Source organism: Psammomys obesus, unplaced genomic scaffold (genome assembly GCF_907164565.1).
Source record: "Psammomys obesus unplaced genomic scaffold, mPsaObe1.curated_primary_1811, whole genome shotgun sequence".
In the NCBI taxonomy this organism is placed as follows: domain Eukaryota; kingdom Metazoa; phylum Chordata; class Mammalia; order Rodentia; family Muridae; genus Psammomys; species Psammomys obesus.
This window is the reverse complement of record NW_026596125.1, coordinates 443142-457744: the sequence shown is the minus strand read 5'-3', so window position 1 is coordinate 457744 and position 14603 is coordinate 443142. Positions and strand designations below refer to the sequence as shown.

The following is a 14603-nucleotide window of genomic DNA, read 5'->3' as shown; positions in this document are numbered from 1 at the left end:
GATACTGTTCTTAAATAATGTACCTCAATGTACCTTGGGCATCTAGGGAAAACATTCTTTTGTCAGCATTGGTATCAGAAACAAAACATTTGGCTGTAGTAACTGCATTCCCAGAGGTTTCCTGAGTGCTGGCTTGTCATTCTGTGGGAAGCAGGAAAAAATAGGTGGGACACGGAGACCAGGCAGGCTTGGTGGGGGAGTACTTAGGGCTGCTGAGGTAGAGGCCTTAGGTGAGGCCAGGCACTGTGAGAGAATAAAGATGGGTTGAAACTCTGACTGAGGGAGAAGTGATTCAGAACACACAGGTGGCACGGTGGAAGTTGTTCAAGTTAACCTCAATGCCAAGGACTAGGCAGGGTCCACACGCCAGAGTCCTCAGTCCCCTTAGGTGGGGGTTGACAAAGGCACAGTTATGTGTGGATAGTTTTGCAGTTGAGGTTTGTACAAAAGGGAGAAAATGTGGTGTTACACTGATTTTTAATTAGGAAACCCAAAGTGTAAAAGCCAATTTAGATGAACATCCACCTTTTTGAAGGTGCTATCTATAGAACCACCTCAGGGTTCACCAGTTTTAGTAGGAGCTGATTTTTTTTTTTTTTCATCAGAATCTTGAGGTGGGAGGGTGGAGTGTTTATGAGCATACCCTGTGGACCAGAAGCTGCATGGGCAGAACCTCTCCAGGCCTAACCTCTGAGCCTAAGAAAGCCAAATCTTTTCTCTGCAGACAGGTTTGAGGGGTACCTGTGATGACAGCCAACCTTTACCATGATGACTTTCAGTAAAGATCCTTCCACCATGTTATGGTTCCTGGCCACTGATGTTGGAATCTCTAAATCATCTTTTTTTTTTTTTAAGGAATTTCTAAATTCATGGTTTTACATACTAAGACATATCATTCATCAGCCCAAGTATGCCAAGTCTTACATTTAGAAAAGGTAACCACTTATTCATTCAGAACATTGATTGGGTATCCTGATGGGGAGATAGTCCAGTGGGCTTCTGGAAATCAAGACAAAGCCATGGGAAAAGGTCAGCTCAGCCTGATTCTCTCTGAGGGGGAGAGGGGACCCAGAAGGCTCCTTGGCACTTCCTTCATTTGCATGTTTTTCAGCCTTGAGACTTGGTTTTCTTGTCTTTTGGGTTCCAGTGATTTTGTTTGTTTGTTTGTTTGTTTCAGCTGAGAAAGGAAAATTGCTTTCATCCATGCTATGGAGAGTAAGAGGGATCTGTAGCTTCAGGCAGGTCCCCTGAAATAGTGATGAGTATGGGGTAGGGCAGTTGTGAGGGCTGTACTAGTGCTAGACACATGTAGCAGAGACAGCACTGCCTCTTTCAGGAGGATCCTCTCCTCTTTGATTCCTGGGTTCTGGTACCACTTGTTCCTGGGATAGAGTTTTGACAGATGTTGCTTGGTGATAATGACACAACAAGACTCAAATACCCTTGACTCCTGCCCTGTGTGAATCACGATTGCGTTGGCCAGAGGGAAGTATTCTAAGACACCGTTGGAGAATACAGTGTACATGGCATTCGGTGGTGTGACTGGGGTTCTGGCTCTGCAATCTGCCGATTCTGCTTGCTTTGGCAGGCTGTCTAATTTATCAGCACTTCATTTCCTCATCTGAAAAGTGACAGACTCGTGTGTGTGTTAAAGAGAGAGAATGACCGCCAGGCACTTAATACAATGCCCTTCATGTTGTAAAGTTGTTTTTTTAATCTTTTTTGCCATTGTTGTCTGTAATTATGGGTCTTGGAGGCTGAGGCTCTGCACAAAATAAAAGGCTGGGTTTGTGGAATATGAAAAAGTTCCATCAGTAGGCAGGCAGGAAGACAAATGAATATATGTGTGATAAGGAAGTACCATTCAGTGTTCCCTGGAGAACCTAAGTGGGGCTGATGTGAGTGTCCACTCTTACCATTCTTTAAACTTTCCTATATACTTGATGATATAATAAAGTGTTGGGGGTAAATGAACTCCATGAGGTCATAGGTCTTCAAAATTGACAAATCTTTAATGATGGCAGTAAACTGATTTCATTAGGATCGAAAGTATGTAGCAGAAGCCTGTATACATTTATGAGAAAGACATCATTCTCTTCTTGGGGAATACGGAGTAGAGAGAGGGGGAGAAGAGACAGAGTATGTGTCATGTTAATGCTTCAGCAGGTTAGACCACAGAAAAGTAGTCATGCAAATGGAGGAGTTCAGTGAGTAAATACTTTGTGGTTTTGTTTTTTTTTTCGTGTCCCTTACCTCATTCCAAAAAGAATTTGTAGTAACTTGAAAAATGCCTAGATTTCAAACAAGGTAAAATAAGAGAGGGCCTGCAGCAATGGCTCAGTGGTGGGGAGTTCTCACTGCTCTTGTGAAGGACCCAGGGTGGCTTCCAGCAGCTCACAGCTGCCCTCTCCTGGCTCCTGTGGGCACCGCACCCATGTGGTGCACATACGTGCACATGCGGGCACCCACTCATACACATAAAATAAAAATAAATAGACCTTTAAAATGTAAATGAAACAGGAGCTGGAGACACGGCTCAGGGGTTAAGAGCACTAATAGCCCTTCAGAGGACCCAAGTTCAGTTCCCAGCACCCAACCATTCGTAAGACCAGTTCCTGAGGATACAGTGGTGCCTTCTAACCTCTCTGGGCATCAGGCATACATGTGGTGCATATACATACATGCAGGCAAAACATACATATATATTTATATATATGAAACATTCGTATATATTCATTCATATATTAACATAAATTAAAAAACAAAGTTTATACTTTAAAAATAAATGAAGCACATAAATGGACAACAGTGTGTAGATGACACTTGCTCTCAGGTTCGGACAAAAGCTTTGAGAGAAGTCAATGCAGGATATGGCTGTGGCATTGGGCATTGTGGTGCATGCCCCTAGTCCTAGATACTGAGGAGATGGAGGCAGGAAGATAACCTGGGCCAAAAGCTCAGGACAAAACCCTACCTCTGATAAGGCCACAAAGAGTTCCAAGTTCTGGTTTACTCAGGTGCTGATTTCCTGGAGGACACAGATCACTGGGGCTCTTCTTCCATTTACATATTTTGATGCTTCTGTCAGCCAAAGTTCTCATGCAAAGTAACTCAGAAAAACACAATTTAGGTCACGGACTTTAACTGTCCGGCCACACTCGGAACTCTGTATCCTCCACTCTCGTCCCTAGAGGTATCATCTTGTGTGGAACCACTGGACTCCCCGTTATCCTACCCATAGGTCTTGTTTGTTTGTTTGTTTTTGTTTTTTAGAGATAGGGTATCACTGTGTAGCTCAGGCTGGCTTCAAACTTACATTTCTCTTGCCTCAGCCTCCCAGGTGCTGGGATCACAGGTCCTTATTTATCCTTTTAAAGCAGTCATTGCTGTGTCAGAGCTTTGTTGCTTAGGCCGTGTTTCTGTGTACCCAGGGCACACAGCCTGCCTGTCTAAATCAGTGGTTCTCAGCCTTCCTGATGCTGTGACCCTTTAATACAGTTCTTCTTGTTGTAGTGACCCCCAACCATAAAGTTTTTATTGCTACTTCATAACTGTAACGTTTTAACCGTTTTGAATCGTAATGTAAATGTCTGTGTTTTCCAGTGGTGACCCCTGTGAAAGGGTCTCTTGACCCCCCAAAGGGATCACAAACTACAGGTTGAGAACCACTGCTCTAGATGAACAAGGCCTGAGAAAGCCCAGGGCTTTCCCAGGAAACCAGAAAGCAGTTTCCTTCTCCTCAGCTGGTGACAAACAGGCTTTTAAGAAGAGTGTTAAACAAGCTAACTTTGTGTTTCTCCCCACCCCCTCTTCTCTTTTAAAATTACCTTTCCAGTATCTATTCTTCCAACTTCCATGCAGTGAAGAGAGAATCAGATGGGAGCCCCGGGGGTCTCGCTAGCTTGGAGAATGAGAGGCAGATTTATAAAAGTGTCTTGGAAGGTGGCGACATCCCTCTTCAAGGCCTGAGCGGGCTCAAGAGACCCTCCAGCTCAGCTTCCACTAAAGGTAACCAGCAGGCTGAAGACTGCAGGCATCTCTCCTACATGCCTGTCACCTGAGTGTTGGCAGCGGGTGGACCTCCAGCAACAGGGACAAGCTCTGCCTCAGGTCCATGTCCAGGCCTTGGAGCCTTCTTGCGCCCCCTCACCTATTTTCTTGCCGGCCATTTTTCTTTCTGGTATTAATGGTCCCCACCCCCAACCTTGCTCTCTAAAACATCTCTCTCTTTCTCTCTTTTGTTCTAATATCCTTTTCCGAGAAGTTAGCTGAGCTTCAGTCTTTCCTAACTGGCAGGGTGGCCATTTCTTTTGTTGCATCTTTGCACCTGCTTTGCAGCACAAATTATTTTGCTTCTGGACATCAATTGGAGACTTTTTAAAGCCCTATGACAAATATGACAAATGAGCATGTTACCTCTCCTTTTTTTTTCTTTCTTAAAAGCAGCTTTCAGCTTTAACCTAATGGGTGTGTTTATTTTATTCTGCATGCTTACCAGTGGATCGTAAAGGCGGGAATGCTCACATGATTTCTTCATCATCAGTTCATAGCCGAACGTTTCACACTAGCAATGCTTTAGGCCCTGGGTGTAAGCACAAGAAACCCCTGTCGGCTGCGAAAGCCTGCATTTCGGAGATCCTTCCTTCTAAATTCAAACCCAGGCTCTCTGCTCCCAGCGCTCTTTTGCAGGAACAGAAGAATGTCCTGTTGCCGTCAGAGAAGGCTCAGAGCTGTGAGAACCTTTGTGTCTCTTTGAATGATTCCAAAAGAGGCCTCCCACTCCGAATTGGGGGGAGCATCGAAAACCTGCTCATGCGCTCCCGGCGGGATTACGACAGCAAGTCCAGTAGCACCATGAGCCTACAGGAGTACGGCACCAGCGCCAGGAGGCCCTGCCCTCTCTCCAGAAAGGCTGGACTGCATTTCTCCATGTTCTACCGGGACATGCACCAGATCAACCGCGCCGGCCTCTCCTTAAGTTCCATCTCCTCTTCAAGTGTGCGGGATCTTGCCTCCCACTTTGAAAGGAGCAGCCTGGCGTTAGCCAGGGGTGAGCTGGGCCCTAGCCAAGAGGGCTCAGAGCATATCCCCAAGCACACCGTGTCCTCCCGTATCACGGCCTTTGAGCAGCTCATTCAGAGGTCCCGGTCCATGCCATCCCTGGACTTCTCTGGCAGGCTGAGCAAGTCCCCGACACCTGTGCTGTCTAGGAGTGGCCTGACCTCAGCTCGTTCAGCCGAGTCCCTCCTCGAGTCTACCAAGCTCCGTCCCAGAGAGATGGATGGGATAGACTCTGGAGGGATCTATGCATCCCCCACATGTAGCAATATGGCGGACCATGCCTTGAGCTTCCGGAGCCTTGTGCCTTCTGAGCCCCTTTCCATCTGCTCAGACGAGCTAGACCACTGTTCAAATGTTTCTAATGACAGCAGGGAGGGCAGTGGGGGCAGTGTTCATGGAGACTTCCCCAAACATCGCCTCAACAAGTGCAAGGGCACCTGCCCGGCCTCGTACACCCGCTTCACCACTATCCGGAAGCACGAGCAGCAGTCCTCCAGGCAGCCAGACTGGCGCTCGGATTCCAGGGGGGACAGGAACAGTCTCCTCAGAAACATCCACCTGATGAGCCCCCTCCCTTTTCGATTGAAAAAGCCCCTCCAACAGCACCCCAGACAGCCTCCCCACAATGACTCCTCAGGGTCCCCTGCTGGCCAGAAGGCAGACCTTCCCTGCCAGGGCCCTCAGGACCAGCCCCACCCTACGGGGAAACCCATGGTCCCCACCCGTCTGTCTTCCCGACACACCATGGCAAGGCTTAGCTACAACTCAGAACCCCCTCTGGACATATCCGCTGGCCTGGAGGATTGCACAAGGGCAATTAATAACGGGAACCCTGTGCCCTACTCAGACCATGGCTTGGACAGGAACAACAATCCACAAAGTGAACTGGCAGCGGCCCATGGAGGTGGCATTTTGTGTGTTTGACCAGTCTCATCTCCCCCGTCTCCACTTGGCTTGCTCTGTCCCTCCCTCTGTGTGCCCTTGGTGCTCATCTTCTCGTCTTTTGCTTCTGTTTGTTTTGCTTGGCAATTAACCATGGCTTGTAGTGGCTGCACTTCTTTAAAAACAAATCCCCCACTTCATTTAGACTAACCAATCAAACTGTTTCGAAAGAAAAATTGGCCGTTTAGCTTGTATTCAAGAAGCGGGTTCATTTGAACTCTCAAGCCCCTGTTTGCATCAACCCCCAGCCTCCCTGTGGTTTTTTGAGAGGCAGCCTCTCTCCGTGGCCCGTGTGTGTGAGTGTATGGTCTGTCCCTGTTAGAGCCTGCACGCCTCTTTGTAGGGACACTTAGAATGTCCCTTTCTTTGCTCACCTTTGACCTCTGGTGAGTTGTCTTTGTATTAAACTGGCTTGCAATAAATCCAAAAGGCAGGTGGGGTGGGGGCTTGGGTTTTTTTTTTTCCTTCAAAATTTGTCATTGAAGTATTAAACAGCAATGTTTATAAACTTGACCTTAATAATAGGGGGGGGGGGGGAACAAACTGACTTCCCACCAGACTTTGGCTCTTTTTAACTCTGCTGTGTTATTTTGAAGATTCAGAGTCACCAAGACATTTTATACCAGCTGATTACTTGGAGTCCACAGAAGAATTTATTCGGAGGCGGCATGATGATAAAGAGGTAACTCCTGTCTTTCCCTCATTGCTGTTGTTCAGGGAGGAAAAAAAAAGGACACCTATCAGAATGGTGATGTGTTGCAGTGGCCAGAAGCAATGGTGGCTTTTCATGGGCAACTTCTTATAAGATATGGGCTCCATTTGTTCCTTTGTACACTTTCCCAGAAAGCAGGACAGACTGATTTCCATGGGTTATCAGTGCCACCTCCCGCCAGCCTGTCGCAGGGAGGTGACATGGCCTGTGCTGTATGGACGCCTGGGGAGCCTGGAAATGGAGTTTGCATTCTCATTAATTCCTCCCGTGCTGTTTAAGGAAACCCGCCCTCCCATTTCTCCAGTACTCACAATCCGCACAAAGCATATTTCACGTCAAAGAGGACTGCAGTGGGAAAAATACAATGACAGTGCTGGCCACTCTGCATTTTATAAACAATCTGAAGAAGCTGCCTGCATGTCGGCCAGCTTTAGCTCAGAAGGGAGATACCCACGTTAGTGCTGGCAGACTCCACACACAAGAACTTCGGGGCCTGGGCGTTTCCTTGGAGCTACTGAAATGTCCCTAAGTAGGATGATTGTCAGGGCCTGGATTCGAGCCTGTGCTGGAAATATGGGAAAAGGTCGTCCTGTGTATTGGCGAAGCGGGTGGAACCTTCGTCTGCCATGATAGAGTATTACGGTGCACATGTTCTGGCTGCACGTTCCCAGGAGAGGGGGATCCCATAGATTAGATAAGTCAAGCATCCACTTTCCTGCTGTTTATTTGTTTAGAGATGCAAGGATACTTTGAACTGCTAGCAGTGAAGGAGGGTGTTCAAGCATGACAACGCTCCCCACCCCCTTTTTTATATTGGTCTAGCTTGAGTGGTTCCAGAGCTTAGGTGGAGTTTCCTGTAGGATTTAAGACAAGGCTGGCTTTGAGGACTCTGGTTATAATCATTGTTGTTGGATGGTAGAAAATGAATGTGCCTCTCCTTGCCCTCCAGGCATGGCTGTCTGTCCACGTTGTACTTGCCTCTCAGAAGCCAGTGGAGGGTGTTCGTTGCCCAAAATTGTTAAAATTACCAAATTTGACACTCACAAATGATGGGTATCTGTCAGGACTCAGAGTACATTTCCTTCCAGATTATCTGTGCACGCTCTGTCAGAGAGACAAAGCTCTCATGCCACGAGAGGGAAGATTCCATTCAATTTAGTAACAAAATCCTAGTATTCAATATAGCAGGTTTGATGGGTGAGTCTTACCCAGAGCTTGTTTTACTAAGGTGGCTTAACAGTGAATCCATTAAAAACTGTATATTCAATGTGAGAAGCATTCATCCTTGATGGTGCTGAGATGGCTAAGCCACAGAGCTGGGAGATTCTCCAATTCAGGTTTAAGTATGAGGGTTAAGCCTTTTCTATTTGATATCTGTTCCATGGATAATGAACTGTCAGGTGGAGCACCAATGCCTTTGAACAGGGCCTCAAGCATGAGTCCATCCCCACTGCTATAGAAACTGTCCAGGAGGGATTGTTGGCCTGCATCCTTTTATATAAATCTATTACTGTTGACAGTGATGCTAACAGCCTTTCAGATAAGGAGACCCTATCTGTTCTTGAAGGTCCTTTAGTAGTCACTAAGCCAATCCCAATAAAAAAGTTTATTCAACAAAGGTATGGCTTGAACTGGGACGCCTCCCAAATGTGCTTGGCCAGAAACAATGGCTCCACTTTCCCAGGACAGCACTTTTTCTATGTCACCGTGCTTTGCAAAGCACTCTCTCATCTTGCTTACTCTTTATTACAGTTTTCTGAGTGCTGGAAGACCCATCGCCATGTGTTGAGTTGGTTTTTTGTAGACCCCAGAGGAAAGCTGGGCCTTTATTCTTTAGAGTTGAATGTCCCCTGAGTCATTCAGTTGTCTGCTAGAAGAAGACTTGCATCTAACTGAGCATGTTAAGAATGACCAGTTCTAATAAATGCTTTCCCACAAGGAGTATTAATCCCAGGAATGAAAATTGCTAGTGGTATAAGGATTAAAATTCTTTTCTATTGGGCCATTAAAATAGGCCAGGAATGGTATTTGGTGAAAAGCAACATGGCCTAATTGAAAAAGTCTTGAATAGAAATAAGTGATTATTTTCTTTTTAAAATATATTCCTTACTTATTGATTGAGAATTTCATGCTACTATACAACGTGTTTGGATCAAATCTTTCCCTTTACTCCCTCTCCTCTAACTCATCCCATACCCCTCGCCCAAGTGTCCCTCTCAACCTTTTAATTTTCTTAATAGGGGTATCTGTTTCTTCTTACCCCGGATGCTATTTTTTTCCTCTACTGTATTCTACATCATTCTATAAAACTCAGCTTCATATCACCTAATGTAGAAACAAGTCGGAGAGATAGCAAGACCCTCTGTCAGCCACATGAAGAGCCTTTGCTGTATGTCCTGACGCCTCCTAGGCCCAGGGGAATGGTTGACTGCCCTGGGAGAAGAGGTGCCACGTTCTCTGAAAGAGGCAGTTCAGCTGTGTAGAGAACATGGTGTATAACTGACAGAAGAAGCAGAAAATGGCCTGACTGCTGCATAGTCAAGACCCATCGACTGAGAGGCTGAGTGTAGTCAGGAGAAAACTGCATGCCTCAATCCTTTCTTGGAAACACTGTGTAAATGAACATATCATTGCTTAAGGCAGGTAGGGATGTCAGCTACCAACCAAACATGATTACAGCGCCTAAACTATATCCTTGAGTCAACTGGCCTTTGTTTCCAGAAATCATGGGCTTTAGACTCAACTCAGAGGTAGTCATCCAGACAGAGGGGTCGTTAGAACCATGTGTCCCCATATCCCAGTGTCCCCAGTATCTTGGTCTTGTACTTCTTCTTGTACTTCCTACAAAGTGTATTGTGGATGGTTACCATGGGAACATAGAAATTGTGTCCATAAGTCCCCTTGACACTGACCCTTAATGTGTCCTCCTTGTTCACTCATACCTTCTTCCTTAGTTGCATATATGGCCATTTTCCATTAAGCTGAACCAGGTGATTCACTGCCCATTTTATGCAATTTCATGGCAGAAACTTTTAGCGGACCAGAGAAGACTTAAGCGCGAGCAAGAAGAGGCCGATATTGCAGCTCGCCGCCACACAGGTGTCATCCCGACGCATCATCAGTTTATCACTAATGAGCGCTTTGGGGACCTCCTCAATATAGATGATACCGCAAAAAGGAAATCTGGGTTAGAGGTCTGTTTTGGTCACCGCCAACTGCTGCTTGACCCAAAGCAATATTTGCCTTCCTTTGGCATTGCCCTCTGTAGGCCAATTTAGTTCTCCAAACAGCAACTGTCATCCTGGCTTCCCTGGCCTTGCTTTGGCTCTTTTGTGGCTGGTGGATAGACATGAGCCCCACTATGTTCTGTGCTATCCATGTTCAGCATGCCTGGCTGTGGGACTGGGATCTGCTGGTGCGCACTCCTGCTGCATGCTTAGAGCATTGGCTGACTCATGAGTCCAGTCCTCTCCATCCTGCATTTGACTGTGATACCATGTTGCATTGTGTTCTGCTTAGAAACTGTGTCTCTTTGGTCATGTGTCTCAGAAACTCTGATATGGACAACCCAGGAAAGAGTTTTCTGTGAAGAGATGGTTAATGAAGATTTCATTATTAATGTTACCTAGTGGCCTTTTATAGGCATTGACAGAGGCACTCAAACTTAGTGACACTGCTGTTGAAAAACTCAGAGAATGGTACTGATCAGGGGTGCTGAAGCATTTCCCTGACGAAACTCTTGATTTCTGCAGCTCAGATAAACCCATGGAGAATATAAGAACACTCTGAGGGAAACCACCTGCTCCCTTAATTTTGACATTTCTAAGCTTAGATTACAAAAGTTTAATATTATAACAGGAATGAAGAGCAAGAATGTAGTGATTTTATCCACGTTTTGCCTCCCACATCAGTGTTAGTATGCTCAATCAAAGGTCACCTCTTGAGGGAGAGTTTTGTTGTTGTTGGTTTTTCGAGACAGGGTTTCTCTGTGTAGCCTTGGCTATCGTGGACTCACTTTGTAGACCAAGCTGGCCTTGAACTCACAAGAGATCTGCCTGCCTTCATCTGCCTCCCTGAGTGCTGCGATTACAGACCTGTGCCATTGTGCCTGACTTGAGTAAGAGTTTGTGCCCTGCCATATAACCTTATGCATCTCTGCTCAAGCTGATGTCTTCTTGGAGACATGTATGATTCTGTGGCATGGGCTGGGCTTGTTGGGCAGGAGAAGTGACATCAGGAACTAGTTACATTTACCTTTTAGCATAACTACTGTTTCTGTCTTTCAAGAGATGGAGGCATCATTAACTATCATTATTAGTAGTATTATTTTACGAAATGAAAGGTCCCTGGAAAGAAGTATTAATGAAGAAAGAAAGAGAGAGAATCTAATTTAAAGAAGGAATTTGGGGGCCAGGTCAGATTCTAAAGTATGGAAAAAAAAAAGAAATGTAACAGGAAAGAAACAAGTTAGCTAGTCTCAGCCCTCTGTGAGTGACAGGCAACCTTAGTGTGACAGCTCTTTTTCAGAATAGTCGTGTCTGAAGACTGCTGCTGATCAGCACTATGCACAGGCCCACCTGTGTGAGGAAGAGGATGGCAGCCTGCAGAACAGCGTTAGGGATACATGGGCCTGCCAGGGCTGTTCAGTGGGAGTGGCTGTGGCACTCTCTTCTTAATGGACCTGCCAGAGTGGTATTTCCCAGATTATGTCAGAAGCCCTAAAGACATACTAAAATGCAGACTCCTGAACCCTACGTATGATGTTTTGAGCCGAGGTGGTGCCTAAGAATTTCCACGTTCGTAAGTATGATGCTTTGTTACAGTGAGGCCCACCTTAAAGAATCACTGTCCTTTAGTTGACTGACAGAATTTAGGCATGAGGCCAGCAAGTGTGGGTGGGTACACCATGCTGTGTAGATAGATTTCAGTGTCACTCAGCAGGAGTCAACAGCCACTAAGTCTGTGTCACACTTTCCCTGTGTGGAGCAGAAGCTACTCAGTTTGTGCGTTTGGAGAGCTGCTGGTAGAAAATCACCTTCATATGTAGTTATATGTCATCCTGGCAAGGCGGCACATAGCTTAAGCCCAGCACCTGGGATGTGCAGTTAGGAGGATCAGGAGTTCGAAGTTATTCAAAGAATGAGCATGTTTTGCTGTAGTATAAATTTTATGGTGTTCACACAGCTTATACAGCTGGGTGACATGGGTGATCCATTTCTCTCACCACGCTTTTTTTCTGATTGTGATTTCTATGAAGTTTTCATCCTTACACTTTTGGTCTTCTATTATGAACGTGTTATTTAGATTTAGCCTTACTCTCACATCCATTCTGCTCCTGTTTACCTGCAACTGCTGAAGTATGTCATATATAGAGGCGTTAGGATGACATGGTATTAACTTGATTATAAGGTGGTTATTCAGTTGCCCCGTAATGTGTATGTATATAGATAGATGGGAACAGCAGCGCAAAAATACAGGATGAAACATTCTTATGGAGAGCCAGTCTCAGTATGTTCTTGTGAGCTCAGCTTTGGAGGAGGAGACAGGAGGACCCAAAGCTCAAGCTAGCCGAGGCTCCAGTAAAAACAGAAACTTAAAACAGAGAAAACACAAAAATTCCTGTGGTGCAATATGACTCTAGAAAATCCCCGTGGAGCCCAAGCCAAGAAGCCTGGAGATGTAGACCAAAGGACAGACAAGTAGAACAGCTTGATGATGCTCTTAGGTGCCTTTTCTTGCCTCCAGGGTTCCATCCCTCCTCCCCCACTCTGCCCATGTCTTATATTATGGTAGAGGACCTACCATGCACTTCATTTCCTTCATGCTGTTTCTCTAGACAGAGGCGAAAGCAGCTGAAGAGGTCAGAGTTGCACTGAGAAAAATAGCTTGTGCATGTGACTTTAAAAAAACATCATGTGTCCCTTAAAAAAAATAATAATTATGTTTAAGGACAAAGAAGAAATATATGCAAGTAGATAAAGAAGGTGGAGATGAAAAAAATTCTAGGCTGAGATATAGCACCTAAATGTACTTGGCTGGGACAGGAGAGAGTGACAGAGGTAGATATTTAGGGGTGAGGGGGGATGTGACCTAGAAGCCTCCACCCAGGTTAGGGATAGCAATCTGATCTAGAGCAATCTAGAGCCCAAGCCAACATCAAAGCAAAAGCATGATATGAGGAAGAATTTGAGGAATGTTATTTGTGCTCCTGGGTGACAGTAGATTAGAGTGAGGAGAAGGTAAAAATCAAAGAAAGCTTTGTGTCTGTGGGAACCAGAGGTCAGATCCAGAGCAACAGGGTTTTGAATTGATGACAAAAAGATACGGGCGTGACTTACAGACAAGCTTAATGAGAATGTGGAGGTAGCTGAGCCTGGCTTTCCAGGTTTGAGTGTCTAGGTGAAAGGAGCTGCCACAGCCAGGTTGGAGTTTCAGTAGGAAGCGATATGCTCAGGGTTTACCCTAGCTGGCTTTTTGGATGATGTCCCAGACTGTAGGGACATACAGAACACAAGATAATGTGATAGGTGAGCCAGCGTCTAATCTGCTTTCAGTTCAGAACTTACACCAGGCAAGTAGAAGTTGCCCCATAAGGAGTAAGGTGATCGGTAAAGCTTCTCTGAAGAGTTCTGACTGACAGTGGCCATGGTCAGCATGACCAAGAGGCTTTTCAAACCATCTCTTACCTCAGTGTGGCCTTCTTGAAGGGGAATTTTCATGCATGACCCAGCTGACTAAACACCACCCATCATTCAGGTGAGGGCAGGTGCTGCAATTGTGCCCAGATTATTGAACCAGAATGAACTCAGAGTGGACCTCTCTGCTTTGCTTTCTAGAAACTTGTGAAAATGTGTCCTTTTCGTTGGTCATCAATCATGATTTTAACTCAGCATTATTTCTTGTGTTTAGATGAGACCTGCCCGAGCCAAATTTGACTTTAAAGCTCAAACACTGAAGTAAGTACTGCCAGCCTTGCTTGTTTTCTTAGCTGCCGCTCTGAGAAATACTGTTTGCTTTAGGGCAAAGAGTTGGAAGAAGCAACAAGGACAGAAAGAAGAAGAATAAACAGTAGGTTATATGCCAGGCACTGTTACATTGCTTACATTAACTCCTACGAGTCAGGACTGTGTTCTGTGGGATGGATGCTGTTATTCCCACTTCCAAAACTTAGAGAACCAGTATGAAGGCATTTAGCCCATGTAGGAGGTGATGGAGTCAGAATTCAAACCCGGCTCCTTGGCGCCTGAAGCTGGCTCTTAGAAATTGTCTCACCCTCTGTCTACATGAATAGGTGCTGTTTGCTTGATTAGGTTGCAGCATGATTTGAGCCAACCTTTAGTGGAAGGAATCAGAACCATTCTCTAGGAATATAACTTGGCCCGTCTTACTGTAGCACTCCCAAAGGAGAAAACCACAGGATACTAGCATTTCCCTAAGTGTATTCCTCAGTAGGTTCATTTTGCATGATGTTTTTAAAAAAACAAAACTAGTGATGGAGAAATGAGTCAGAGATCCACCGTGTAGTATATTTAGCCCCCTGCTCCTGGGGGAGATAGGCTGCTATTGGGATGTTCATGGCTGTGAAATTCAGAGACAAAAGCTGATTTGTTTATTTAGCCCAAATTTATGCAACCAGGAAACTGTTTTATTTTTTATGGAACACAGTTTGGGAAATGCTTCTAGAGACAGGTTCCAGAAGGACTTGCTAGCTTTATAGCTAATTATGGACTTAAACAGACTATGCGTTTTCTTTGGCAGTTAAAGATAGCATGTCCAGTCATATCCCATTGTCCTGTTGCTAGGGGCACCACATCTGGGGATAAGAGGGAATGCTTCTATTCATGAGTGATGGGAAACAATGCCTCAAGGCTCCTCAACCATGCTTCCT

General features: G+C 45.5%; 1 protein-coding gene across 7 annotated transcripts in view; it reads left to right on the top strand.

The window, feature by feature from the left end:
- Positions 1 to 14603, top strand: part of Sorbs1 (sorbin and SH3 domain containing 1) — a 226781-nt gene that overhangs the window by 185483 nt on the left and 26695 nt on the right. For 5 of the 7 annotated variants that reach the window (XM_055630147.1, XM_055630154.1, XM_055630148.1 and 2 more), the window contains 4 exons: positions 3836 to 4008; positions 6600 to 6685; positions 9742 to 9909; positions 13625 to 13671. In XM_055630147.1, coding sequence (XP_055486122.1) covers positions 3836 to 4008; positions 6600 to 6685; positions 9742 to 9909; positions 13625 to 13671 — 474 coding nt within the window. The remainder of the gene's footprint in view (positions 1 to 3835; positions 4009 to 6599; positions 6686 to 9741; positions 9910 to 13624; positions 13672 to 14603) is intronic. The other 2 variants (XM_055630152.1, XM_055630153.1) reach the window with 1 other exon arrangement.